Below are 14,177 nucleotides of genomic sequence, written 5' to 3'. Positions count from 1 at the left end.
TCAGGTGAGTATGTCATCATGGGGAAACCCTAACCCTAATCCTAACACTTACATTGGTCTGTCCCTCTGTCCCGTCAGGTGAATATGTCATCATGGTGAAAGATGTGACCAACCCCCCCTTCCTGGGCCACACCTTGCCCCCTGCCTTCGCCCTGCTCAGAGTGGTGCCCGCCAGGCTCAAGAGGAGGGGGAGCCGCGCCGAAATCCCGAGGGTGAAGAGCTAGTGAGGGAGAGCAGTTAGCGCTAGGTGAGCAGTACGGGGGCGTGGCTGGGGCAAGCGGGATTCACAGAGCTTAGACCCCCTCCATTGCTTTCAGTGCTGTGTCAAATCACATCCTCAGTCAACCCTGAATCACATATACCAGGATCATCCTGAATCAATTAGCCAACGTGATTGAATGATATGTAAATTCTGATTTCTGAAGTTTAAAGTGTTTTAGGATTTCTCACAGTCATTTCTCATAAGCTGAAGTTCTTGATCGTCCAAAGGTTTGAAAATGCATTGATATCATGTACTGTAATGTCCCGCAAAAGCAAACTCCCGTCAGCCTTTCTGATTGGACTGATACCCGCTGACAGCCAACAGCACTACCAGAGCTTGCTTTAAAAGTTTTGTTATGGTCGATCCACCTTACTCTGTTTTTTAGCAGTTCTGAATTGAGAATTGCTGATAGGTTCCAATTCAATTCTTGCATGTAAATTTTAATTAAAATGAAAGTGAATTCAATTCCCTGTAACTCATTGAAATTGTTTAATTTATCGCTATAAGCAATGTTTACTTTGATATCAATCACATTTTGTCATCTGTATTCTAAAGGACTCTTAATTTTATTTAAACTATTAAAATTTGATGTATAAGTGTGTGTGGAGGATTTTTAGATTCAGTGTCCATTTCTGATTCATGCAGCGAATTCACATCAATTCCATAATTCCAGTTCAGGCTTGAAAACATTTGACTGCTCTCAAGCCAGGTTAGCAAATATTTCAACAAAAGAGTCTGATGCTGATAATGGCGGCGATGAGGACACTGAAAATGATGACGGTATCTTAAATTATTTAAGCGGCCTTTTTCTTTTGTTCGTTCCCGATCTTATCTTGTCTGCGAAGAGGCTTAGCAGACCCAGTAACGTCACTTTTAACGCCGCCTATCTGATCTGAGCGAGCCTGAAAGCCGAGAAGCTGGGAAAATATGGCCGCTGTCTTCCTCCTGTGGAAAAGCACTTTCCAGTGGCCTGGGAGCGGCCCGTTTCACCTCCCACGCCCGGCTAATGGGAGTGCAGCAGCGGGACGGGGAGGTATCGCCTTTTTGACAGCTCGGCCTTGCGAAAAGCCCGTAACATCACACGGAACGTGATACGGCGTTATAATTAAAGATATTTCTATTATAATATGACCCCTCCCCATAGGTCCACAGCGCATTTTCAGCGTATTGGGTTGCCGTGTGACCTGCCTGCTCTGGTCAGACTCTAGCTATCGGGCATCTGATGAAGCCGGCACCCTTAAGGCCTCTGTTTCACTGGTCTTTTGTTTTGAGTGCTTGTTTAGCCACCAGCAGAGCTGCGGGTTCGATTCCCCGGTGGACAGATCGGGATCATTTCCAACCTTTCGCGACACCCAGGATCAGACACAGCCATTAGATCCCTTTGTCTAGTGTCGCTGACAGGTTGCACATTTTTGGTGAGTGTGAGTGGGAAAAACACACCAAAAATGTGCATGTTGTGTATTCACAGCATGCATGGTGACTTTCACTAAAGCAATTACCTCCAGTCTCCTGCATGTAGTGAACATATTACAAACTGTATAGTGATGATATTGACATATTAACATTAATGACGAGTGTACTGTTCTGAAATGTGGACTGATATGTCTCTACACATATAAATGTAGTCCTTATATGATGTGTTTTTGTATGCCTGGAAGGTAAAAATCTTTTTATTTAATTTTTCATGTCTCCACCATCATTAGTGTCTTCCTTCAGTTGTAGGGATGCTGTTTTTGATGTTTCTTTATTGGGGATTCTTGAGTCAAAAAGGAAAAAAGTGTCTTTTGCAGCAACCCCTGTTTTGTGTTGCATAAGAGACCATTGTGTACTGCCGCTGTGAATCTAGAACAGAGTGGTTAAGACACTCAGGTAAATTCAGTTTTATTTGGATGGTCCTTTTTTGTCCAGTGACACTGTCACAAAGATGCTTTACCCTGGGAAAGGCTGAACCTGAACCCCCAAGAAACCTGCTAAAGAGACTCAAAAAAAACTCCCCAGTGCGAAGAAAAAATGAAAAATTGTGGCAACATAAAAATCTCCGGTGGGATAGGAGGAGCCCCTCCTCCACTGGCCAGCCCGGTGTAAATAGTTAATGTTAGTCTCTATGGTCACATGCTGGTCAGTAGCGCGAGGCCTTACATATAGGCCACCAGGTTGCATCATACGTATAGGTTTGAACTACAAAAACATTTTTTAATAAAAATGTATTTTCCATGACAAAGACATTCATATTCCAGTTTAAAGAGAAAATGTGTGAGGTGGGTTGTAAGGGAAGAACACAAATAGCGTAATTTAAACTGAAGTGAACACCTCAACATTCAAACTTAGTTTGCTTCGCTTTTGAGCGGCAATGAGAAGTGAAACCTGTAAATGGAGGTTTGTTTCAATGCCGAGGAAGGATGTTTGTGTTTTTTTTTCTTCTTCTTTTCCTCTCTCAATACTCCCAAACGACTCACCTCTTTTGGACCAGTTCTCTGTGGTTAAACCTTCCTCTTGATGTAAAGTATACTGTGATTACAGCACAATGGCCTCAGAAAGGATAATTAGAACCCCGGCTGCACGTTGTCTCCTGCTTTTTCCCGCCATTTCCGCTCTCCATTCCGCTCCGGCTCCATTCCCCTCTGTCGCTGCACCTGCCTCCATTCTCGCTCTGTTCTGCCCCGGAGAGCGGATCGCACATTTCGCCTCTTCAAAGTGGAATGAGCTCCTTTTGAATATCCCGTCTCCTCTTCCTCTTTGGCACCGCAGACGTCGGGAGCCTCTCGAAAATTCTCCACTAAATCAACACCTTTGGGGCGGAGTGCCCGCCCCCCCCCCGAGCGTCGCGGGTGGGGGGAGGCGTCGAAAAAACTTTTTCTGCTTTTTCACGAGGACCTCACAGATAAAGAGCTCGGGAGCCCGGGGTTTGCTTGAATGCAAATGAACGCGTGTACACACATGCACGCAGACACACTCATGCACACACACACACATACATGCACACACACACGCTCGTGCGCACATACACACACACACACACACACACAAACACACACGCACACACACACACACACACACACACACGTTCGGAGCTCTGTCTCTTGCCTTGCTATTCTGTAAAGTGTCTTTGTGACGGTTCTCTGTAAAAAGCGCTATACAAATAAAACTGAATTGAATTGAATTGAATTGCTGTATTTTAGGGGAATATCACTCTCACTGTGTTCAGCTTTCAAAATGAAGCAGAATGTAGACTTTAAAAGTCAGCTTGAATGCAGAAGGGAGTACAGAGAGTTTTATGCATCTGGTTAAGGTAACCCAAAACAATAAAAAAAACCTGAATTTTTTATAGTTGTAGCAGCATCTTTTTAGATTTTTGGCTCAGCTTTGATAGGCTTGTCCAGTGCATTCAATTCGATGCGGATTGTTTTCCTCAGTAGTATAGTTTCGTGGCTGTAATGCTTTATCCTTGAGCTATATACATTTAATATTCCTCCTGAACCTTGCCTGTACCATTGTACCAATTTTTTTGTTTTGTTGAATTAAACACTAACATTAACACTCAAGAAAATGTAGTTTTTTTTTTCTTCTTTTAATTCAAAGATAAAGTGTTTCTAGCATCAAGCAGTTGATGTGTAAGCCAAAAACGGGTTTGAAAATAAGACAATGCAATGAAAGCTCATCCAGTAAATGGTGTAGCCCCTGCAGCCCGGGTCCAGTTGCAGCAGAACCCTAATGGAGCCTGTGTGGCTGTGGATGGCCTCAGTCGGCCCCAGTAAAGCGAACGGTGCGTAGCGATGGTTCAGCACCGGGGGCTTGGCTGAGCAGGAAAGAGGCTTTTTTTTTTTTTTGCATTGACGTCTTCTTCCTCTTAACCAGCTTCACATGCTGCTGCTCCGATGCTCCAGAGAACGCATCACTCCCCAGAAATGTTCTCGACGTTTACCCAGACGTTACTAAAACACCGCTCCACCTAGGCGTGCGCTTCGCTTGATCCGCCCCCCCCCCCACCCCCCCCCAAATTCACCCCGCGGATAAATCAGGGCGTCACGCTCTTTGTCTCACCCTCGCAGAATTCGTCCGCCTCGTGGCGCTTCCGCTCGGCTGCGCTCCTGGGCCGCGCCGCGTTCCACTTCATCAGCGTCCCGAGGAAGTTCAACAGAACCGCCAAAAAAATCACCTCCGTAAAAATTCCACGGCGAGGAACCCTGTGTGTGTCCTCAGCGGGAAGAACGACAGGTTAAAGTGCCCCGGTCCTACACGCCTGTGTGGTTTCAGGCCTGTGCACCGAGTTCATTATGGTAAGATGGAGGTGCTGTATAACGAGGGCATTTCGACTTAATGAAGTTAAAGGAATTTACTGTAAATGTTGAGCGGCGATAAAGGTCGCCAACAACAACAAACACATGTTCTCCTTATTGCTTATAAAACAAAAGAATGTTTTGGTAATTACTTTTTAGCATTCCCACATGATGGGTGCCCCCCCCCCAAGTGAAACAACGGAAAAGCGCTGTGCCTGGGATTTCTTGAAAAACAGAATACCAGGCGGTTCTCACACTGATTCGATTCTTTACTGTAGCTCTGTTCATACTGCGCGTGCAGGTACATTAGGAGTCATATCTTTGGCTGACTCTTCTGGTTGCACCATAGGTTAATGCTAAGGGTAAAATTCAGCTCTACCCTTTGGAACATGATGACAGTATTCAGTTCCTGTGTTGCAGCTTTATGATTTGTATTAAATGCTGGCAATGTTTGTTTCACTGGGAGGCTAAGAGGTACAAAAGGGCCTCTTTTTAAAGCCTTTGCAAGTCTTTATATTTAATGGTACTACTCTCTCATTTGACACTGAATTGTCGGTATTATTGTCAATATTGCTGTTTTCACGCATATTTAACATCCTTAAATAATGAACCCGGTATTCAGAAGTTAACGCTGCTTCATCCCACTTCGCCAAAGCCGCCGTTCTGCTCTGGGTTCCCTGTGACACAAGAGAGTGCCTCTTCTCTAGACAAGCTCTCCTCTTTTTTTTTCTTTTTTCTTTATCTTCCTCGGATGTATTCTGTCACTCATCCCATACCATTTAAACCCAGGGCTTCGACACAATCCCGGTCCTGTTCAAAGGAAGTCTATCTTTAGCCGTTTTGAGGAGCTCTCCTGCAGCTGCCATGTCAGCCCGAGTTTACGCCGGCAGAGTGAAGGTCCTTCGACGCAGGGAGACAGAGAGGAGGAAGGTGAAGGTAAAGCACGCTTCCGTCTGACATGTGAAAATGTTAGAAGCACTCGGCAATATAGAGGAGTTTAATGGGTACTACATGCCATTTTTCCCTTGGTCTTTGTTCTCTTTTTTTTTTTAGTATTGGTCTGCTGCAATAAAATAGCAAATATGCACGTTCACCTCCTACAAGTATTCCTCACAATGGTATTTTTGAAATAGACTTCATATATTTGTAAGCGTTCAAACGCTGGGGAAAGAGCTTCCAATCTCCTCTGTACATTCAGTTTTAGAATAAAATTGTGGCAGTTTGTATTTGTTCTTTTTTTTATTCTTTTTTCCTTTTTGTGTGTAGCGTATCACACTGGATGAATGGGAGTCTGGCTCACATATGTATCACCGTGTCAGAAAGCCCACCCCAGCTGTGATTGGCGGGGGGGAGGGTAGGTTTGAGTGGTTTTGGCCTGTCAGGCTGCCCCCTTAGTTCTTGAGTACAGACTGTCTTTGACAGGGGTGCCTGGGGGCGCTGCAGTGCTTCGTGGGTAATTATTGGGAGATATGTGCAGACTCAACCCCCCCCCCCCCCCATCTCTGCTGCCTGCTAGAGCTCTCTTTGTAGACAGAATGGGACCCTGTGGGGCAGACAGAGGGCTAGGGTACTTTGTGTGGGGGCGTGGGGGGGGTCGATGGGGGGGGGGGCATGTACGTATCCGAACAGTGGCAAATTCAATAAGCCTGGTGCTCGCTAATGCTTCTAATGTGAGTTTCCCATGTTCCCCATGTTACCATGCATAATGATGTACATGAAGAACGGGGCGTAACAGAATTCGAATGAGGAGGGGGTTGGGAGGTGGGGGGGGGGAGGAGGGTACAGGGCAGAATCTGAAACCTTCAGTTTCCGTAGGAGCAGGTGCCATATTTGCTGCTCACGTGAAGGTTTCGATGCCTTGTCAGTGACATGAAATAGTTCCTCCTCCTCCTGCGTTTCACGTTAACCCATTGAGCATTTTCCCTCAAACACAAATTGCAGCTGGTTTGCCGTGACTTTTACTCAAAGCTAAATTAGGAGAACTATCAGGGGCAAAAAGTCACGGTGAACTGCGCAGTCACGTGTTTTCGCTAATTTGCCAAATTGAAAGGTTCAGAAAAATGTTTGGAAGCAAAAGGATTCATTCAGGTCTTTGAATACGGAAATCACGTACACTAACCTCCAAACTATTTTTGTTTATTATAACTGGAAATAAAATAATGTGAAAAACCATGGTTAATGTAAACTGCAGCATGATTTGGTGGTTTGAAAAAGAAATGTGATCTCGTACCAGAAGGTTGTGACAATCCTCTGCCTTGGCTCTCACATTCTGTATCATCTCAAAAGAGAAAGACGGACCACGCATGAGTGTGTTTTATTTTTATTTCATCCACCTACCTACTAAAGCCTGCACAATTACCTTCAATGTATTTCAGTATACCTCATTAAAAGACAGTCGCTGATGCCCTCCTCAAAGGCGTTACATGTGACCACACAAATTTAAATGAAACGTTTTGAGTGCCAATTGTTTGACCCTCTCCCCCCTCTAGGCTTATGGGCAGCTCAAATTATTTCAGTTTTTTTTTTTTCTTGTCTCAAACCCCCCCCCCCCCCCCCCAAAGCTCTGCTGCTTTTCCTCCCCCTCCTCCTTCCTCTTGCAGATGTTGGCTTGACTTTGTGGTTTGTCATTTCAGCACAAAGAACGCTCTGTTGATCAGCGAACATTCAGAGAGGTCTGGTACAGGCTCGGATATGGGCCAGCGTAATCTGTCCCAGACAGCCGCCTGGGGGTGGGGGTGGGGGGGGTTGCAGGGGGTGGGTCGGAGCAAGCAGGCACAGGGAGGCCAACATTGCTCAAAGTGTTCTCTAGAGTGCCAGTGTGCTTCTCCCAAATGATCTGCCTGCTTAGAGCACTCTATGAATGCTTAGAACGACGATCTACATAGTTGCAAGTAATGATCATTACATTACATTAAGTAATTACACTAGGTTACATTACATTGTGTTACATGACACTATTTATTTGCATGCCAGATATGATTATAAAGAGGTTAGTTTCTGTTTACCCTTATTATTATTATTATTGTGTTGATAGAGGATAAATACTAAGTATTGTTATCCACAGACAAATTAACATTCCAGAAATAAATACAAACATCTCCTCCCACATTTTTCTCAAGGTACACATGCCAACTTTCGTAAGGATTCGCCTGAACAATGACGTATGTTGCCGCTCGTCGGTGCCTTTTGTAGTTTATGAAAACATTTAATTAAAAACAGGTTTCGTGTTGTGACATCATCATCATCATCACTGACTCACCGCAACCTTTGGAAGTTTGGAATGTTCTTCAGAGATAAGCAATTTCTACAAATCCAGGCACTGAGAAGAGGAGGTAAAATGACCGTAGCTAGAATACAGCTAAACGTATTTTCCAGTCTCACAATTTACAAGGAAGCAGCAGTTTACGTATTTCAAACTCCACACAACAGTGCAATATCTACAGGCATCGAGTACATAAAGACGCTATCATGAGGTCAGTAGCAAAATGGTTCCTCTTCCTTAAGTAATGCAAAATGTTCCAAAAATAGTAGTTTGTGTTGAAATGTGCACATATTTTGATAGCAATAAGAGCACTTCAAGAAAGCAACCATAAATGTGAATATTTTAATATAAACAACACCACAAATATGTTTTAATTAGTTTTCCTTTGATCAACATGATCTCCAAACCTATTTCAGCTACTGCTGCTACCAATAATGCTTTGCAACTTGTTTTTGGCAATGCCAAAAAAAAAATGTCCTTGCAGGAACCTTACATTCTGGTTCATTTATACAGTACAGCTGGATATTTACAAGGGAAACCATCAGGCCACTAGAAAACAATCCTTAATAAGTACCTCACCCAAGAGTACAACAGCAGTGTCCCATTTCAGCCATAACCTTCTGGTTTAAAGCTCAGTAACGGCTATGTCACGCTGCCATCCTTAGCATTTTTTAATGATGTCCTTATTTCTTGCACGCTCCCCCTGTTGGAGAGCGTGTGCTGACCCGGAGCGAACGTGAGTGTCTACCCTCCTTACGCTTCTCAGCAGAAAGTGAAAGTCAGAAGCGCTTCCAGGCAGCCGACTCCTCTTGCAAAAATGAACACTGCTTTCGAGCGCCCTCACAGGCTGTGCACCCTCGCAGGCTGTGCACCCTCGCAGGCTGTGCACCCTCGCAGGCTGTGCCAACAGTGGCCGGGCCGTAGCTGTGTTTTCACTATCCACCGACCCCTGTGTTTGGCTTGCCGCGCAGTGCGCTGGAATTCAGCTTAAGCCCTCAAGTGCTTCAAGGTGGAGAGACGGGTGGAAACACCCGTCAGATTCGCCGCTTCCCATAATGCACCAGAGGGTGTAGTACGCTCATCAATGATGCGTCGTCTGCATGCTGAGACTTGCGAGGTTTCAAACAGTTACCTGGGGACGTTTTTGGTAACAAATAAGGAAGCAGTGCTCTAGTTGTTATTCAAGGCATTACTTGAGATTGTTGCTTTTTGGAAAATTCTGTCCAATTTGTTTCCCCATTTGAAAGGCTACAAAGCCCTGCACTGTGATTGGTCAGTTTGTCGCTGATACTTTGCAAGCCAGGCTGCCAATCAGAGATATAGTTTGTGATGTGCATATAAGCAGCAGCAAGCATTCAACCCAACTGTTTGTAGGAGGTATCAGATTTATTACAGAAAATATTGCAGGCATGTAAAGTACAAAATAAAATGTTTCATTCCATTCCTTGAGTCACCTGACTAAAGTTGTACTGTATGTTTAAATTTTAAACGTTAGTCGCCGCACGCCCCTCTGTCCCCAACCTTCCTTCTGGCCACCCGAACCCTGAGACTGCTTTGTGTGGCCATTATTTCACAGGGTGTTAATGTGCGTAAGTCATACAAATATGAAGGGTTTACGTTGCCGCGGCAGTAAAGAGCCTTTGCCAACAGTTTTAATTGAAAAAACGTGATGCGAAAATATGTGCCTCGGCCAGCGAGCGCACTGCCTCGAATTCAATTTGGGCTAACGTTACCAGGTGGAAATTCCAGGCCCCCGCTTTTCTCCGGTGGACTTGGAACTGCGCAGCGGACACACAGTTTACAGAATCGCCATGGAAACCGAAGATGTGCTAATGCGAAAAACACGCGGAGTTGGAGGGGGGAAGCCTGAAATGCTTCGCATGTGAAGTTTGAAAGAAACTGGGGGGCCCAAGAGCACTCCCTGGCTGTCACCGTTTGTGCTCGACGCACATGGACACACACACAAAGCCCCTCGGTGTGCAGAACTTTTGTTTTGCAGCCGCGAAATGCGTGTTGAAAATGGCCGCTGGGCCCATCTGTTCGGCAGTGTATGGGGCTTTATTGCCGGGGAGCCGTGGCCTCCGACTGCGCTGGCCTCAGTGTTTCAGGTTGAGCAGCTGTGGCTGGGTTTGCGCATAAGACAATAGCTTATTCTGAGAAGTGCCTGCGCAGATCCAGAGCCCTGAAAGATTTATGGATCCCGGGGCCAGCGGGGAAGAGATGCCGTCATCTCCTGGCTCGGCTCCACGGACGGCCAAGATCGCGCAGGCCCGAGACGGGGCCTGGGGCTCGCCTGGCCAGCCCTCCCCACCCGACAGCACTGCTCGGGAAGGGGGGGTGTGGGGTGGTGTGGGGTGGGGTGGGGGAGCTGCTGCTGGAAGTCAGGCCCAGGCTCACTCTGGATCGGACAGGACCGGGCTTCGCGAATAAAGCGGGAACCCGGAGGCAGTGCGTCTGAGCCGCGCTCGAAAGCTGTTGCTAAGAAGCGGGGGGGGGCGGCCTTACGCCCATGTTCACCTCAGACTGATAAATCGTTGCCCTCGCAACTTAATATTTAAGCGATGTCTCGGCAGAGCTCCACTGCAGCGCGGCGTGTAAAAGCAGAAGAAACAGGTCACTCCCCTCCCCCCCTTTTCTCATGGCGAGCGCGCCTCAACCTTACATTCCTGGAAGCAGATGGAAGGGATGTGAGAATGATAGGAGGAAACACAGCCCAATGTACAGCACTGTCTGGGTGCTTATGGTCAAAATGTTAAAATGTCAGTGTTGAACCTCAAATGCGGTTATATATATATAAAAAAAAATCTTGATTCATCGGGGTTCTGCCCGGCAACAAAAGTGCCTGGTTTTCTCTCAGGCGCTTTGCGGTTTTTTTTTTTTTTTTACGGAACTTCACTTGATCCTCCTCCAATGAGACCGAACCGTAAAGTCATCCGCGCTGCCCGGCAACAGACAGGGCTGCTGTGTGAATCAGCGTGAAGACCATCTGTGGAGCTGGATGCGCCGTGCCAGGCAAGAGAAAAACAGCTCATCCTACCGCCCTCTCAGAGGGAGGGAGCGAGGGAGGGAGGGAGGGAGGGAGGGAGGGGAGGGAGAGGAGGGGAGGGAGAGGAGGGAGGGGGGGTGCAGGGAGGGGGCGGCAGAACAAAAAAAACGCTCTGAGCTCCCCTGTCTCCCCTGCTCGCCCCGTCACCTGGGTCAGTGCGTCCTGACTGCCTCTGTCTCCAGGGGCGCGGCCTCCCCCACCCCCCGCCCCGCCCCCCCACCGTGGCCCGCGAACAATAACGGCGGCCATTAGAGGCGCGCGCTCCCAGCGCCGCCCCCGGCGAGCGAAAAAATGTCAAAGCAAAGACGGCGACGAAGACGACACCCTGAAGGATGAGTAATGCGCTCGTGTGATTGGCTCCGCTAGTGGTCCCATCCAGCACCGAGCCGCCATTACATCTAATTCCGCGGGACGTTTTTGGTGCTGATTTTTTGACTATACCTGTGTGAGTCAAAAAGGGATGAGGGTGGGGGGGCGTGGGGGGGTGGGGGGGTGTTAGAAATAAAGCAATTTTTTTGAAGGTCTTCTTTGTTAGAAACCTGTAATATTTCGCAGTGTGGGCTTTTGAAATAGCTTGGTGGATGTTTGGGTGATGAGACATGGGCAAGAGGAGTTGAGATATCAGTTCATTACATGGTTGACTAAGGCGCTGGTCGGGAGGTGAGGGGGTAATGCCGGGCTGTCCCTCTTAATGTGCTGAAAATGTCAAGCAGCCAGCCGGCTAGCAGAGTCCCCGAAAGTCAATGCAGATCCGTGTAAACGTCCGTCTATCGCCGCAGCAGCGCCGAACGCAGGTAACGACGGAGACGTATCGATCGGTCGCCGATTGCAGCTCGGTTTGCCCTCTCCGTGATCGTCCTCACGTGCTAGCACGCGCTAGCTCGTCTCGTCCGTCATTATCTGAGACATGGGATGGCACACTCACCACCCACCCCCCCACCCCACCCAACCCCACCCAACCCCCACCCAACAGTCGCCGTCCGGCAAGGCGGTTGCTTGAAATTCGCCGGGCAAACAAACTGCATTGGAATCCATTTTGTGAGCCACTTTGACCCAGAAAGTCAGTGAAGTACTTAAGAGGCACCTCGGGCCGGCTTGCCAAACACGGGCCTTAACGGACGTCCTATCGACTGTCCTACCGGCCAGTTTTTTTTTTTTTGTTGCCGGCTTATCTTCGGAGCAGAACCGACATTGATCTTCTGCGGCGGGGGGGTGGTGGGGTTAGGGGGGGGGGCGTGGAGCGCGATTCGGTCACGGTTCAGAGGGACTGCGGCAGCAAGTTCAGCGGTTCAGCGCTAATCCGGAATCCCATCATACCTCTCTGTGAACGCGCGAGCCAGCGTTGAGAGGCTGAGTGCTGTCAGGGTGGCGGGGTGGGGAAGGGTGATGGGGGGGGTGATGGGGGGGGGGTTGGCGGGTGTGGTGGGTGCAGGCTTGGCAGCGTCGGCGGTGCCTCCGTCCAAGAAACCTTCACCGTGCTGTTGACGTGCCTCTTGGGGGAACGAATGACACGCCTCTCGAGTCAAACACGCCGCCTCCCCTCCCCTCGCATTCCTCTGCGAATGTCGAAACGTTTTGTTTTTCCATTTTTTATTATAATTTTTTTCATTTTTTCATTTTTTCATTAGGTCATTTCATGTTATTGTTCAGTCCTTTAACATTTTTTGAGCAGTATTGCTATGCGGTTTGTGCAACTTTTCACTTGTTGCACTCAAACTGACATCACTGATTTTGTTTTGTTGTCTTGGAATGAACCGGTATTAGCCCCATGAGAATAGCAACGCAGTGCCAACGAGTTGATTTTGAAAATGCATGGCGTTTTGCTCCAGGCTATTGCCAGGTGAAGGGGATTTAACAGTGAAGGTTTCTCATGAACAGCTCCCCCCCCCCCCCCCCACACACACACCTTTTCCACATACCTTTTTTTTCAAATAACTTAATTATTGTATTGCTTTTACATACTGCCTTTTGATGTGCTTCCCCCCTGAAATCTCATATGCCCTGAAATACGTAGGCATTTAATACCTCTCACTTTGGTTGTTCATAGAATACGAAAGGACTGAAGAATGTCCAAAAGAATCCATAAGAAGTTTTTTCCATGTTCGGTAATGAATTAGACACCATGTAAAAAAAAGAAATTCAGGGCCCTTTCATTTAAGATGATTTAAAATTTGCACTGGCTACTGCAGCTTCATTAACTTCAACTGTGATCTATGCAGTTTCATAACAAACCGCTATGCAGCTGATGGCAAGTGCATGTACCTATGGTGCATGCTGATCAGCCAGGCGCTGCTATAGGAGCTAGTAGCACTACTGAGGGCATCAGTTGTCTTCCCTTTGCCTTGGACACACTGAATGAGAGCAGAGTAGTGCCCACGTGGTGTGACGTGTAGCGTCTTCATGCAGAATGGATGTGGCAACGCAGTGACGCAGTGACAATAAGCGCGAGCCAAATGACCTTCGGGCTGACAGAGAACATTCTGGAAGACACGTCCGTGCGTCTTTGTGGAGGAAGAGCTACCGTGCCGGGGCGTCGTTGGTCACGCGGTTAAGAATGGCGGTTAAGAATGGCGCGTGGCTGTTTGGGATCTTTTCCGGTGAAAGCGGCATCTGCGCTGCGTTTCGTTATCTGGTGGTGAATGGCAGGGATTGAACAGTTCAAGGACCTCAAAATAAATATGAGCAGCAGTGAAGTAAGGGTGATTCATCACCGCTGCTGCTTCTTCTTCTCCTCCTTCTTCTTCTTTTTCTTCTGCTTCTTCTTCTTATCCTTCTCCTCCTTGTCATTATTATTATTATTATTATTATTATTATTATTATTATTATTATTATTATTATTATTATTATTATTATTATATGAAGGCCATGTCAGAACATGGCTCTGCCTTGAAAATCTTTCAAATAGAAAATATAAGAAATACCTCCAGCCACAAAACCATGGCCTCCACGCCTTTGTCAAATAAACAGTTCCGAGCCCACATCATTTCCCTTTGGTGCTGCGTGGCGCGTTGAGTAACGGGCACGGCTGCCCGCTGCCTGAGCCAGATCCCCTCGTATCGTTCAGGTGAAAGTAATCTGCAGATGTCACTGAGCACATGCGCCCGGGCACCGCCACCCCGCCTCCCGCCTCCCGCCCCCCGCCCCCCGCCCCTGCACGGGGTTGACCCCTCGTTGCCTCTCCAGCTGGCTGCCGGGCAAGGGGTTGCTATGGCGCAGCGGGGGGGGGGGGGGAACTGGACCCGGCCAATTGTCCTCGCCCGGGTCAGAGTGAAGGGGATGCCAATCTGTGACAGCTCGCAGTCCGTCACCCCCCCCCCCCGCCTCCCCCCC

At 47.7% G+C, this 14,177-nt stretch overlaps 1 protein-coding gene and 1 long non-coding RNA gene across 2 annotated transcripts in view; both read left to right on the top strand.

Moving 5' to 3' along the window:
- The window catches only part of LOC118207560 (MORN repeat-containing protein 1-like), a 70,785-nt gene extending 67,542 nt beyond the window's left edge, over positions 1–3,243 (top strand). Inside the window, exon 15 of the mRNA XM_035381257.1 lies at positions 79–3,243. Coding sequence (XP_035237148.1) covers positions 79–224 — 146 coding nt within the window. The 3' untranslated portion in view covers positions 225–3,243. The remainder of the gene's footprint in view (positions 1–78) is intronic.
- A 1,700-nt stretch (positions 3,244–4,943) lies between these two features.
- LOC118207585 overlaps positions 4,944–14,177 on the top strand; it is a 39,891-nt gene continuing 30,657 nt past the window's right edge. Inside the window, exon 1 of the long non-coding RNA XR_004761416.1 lies at positions 4,944–5,475. This is a non-coding gene — a long non-coding RNA (uncharacterized LOC118207585). The remainder of the gene's footprint in view (positions 5,476–14,177) is intronic.

The sequence above is a fragment of the Anguilla anguilla genome, chromosome 11, assembly GCF_013347855.1.
Source record: "Anguilla anguilla isolate fAngAng1 chromosome 11, fAngAng1.pri, whole genome shotgun sequence".
NCBI classification, from domain to species: Eukaryota; Metazoa; Chordata; class Actinopteri; order Anguilliformes; family Anguillidae; genus Anguilla; species Anguilla anguilla.
This window is presented reverse-complemented; position numbering and strand designations above follow the sequence as displayed.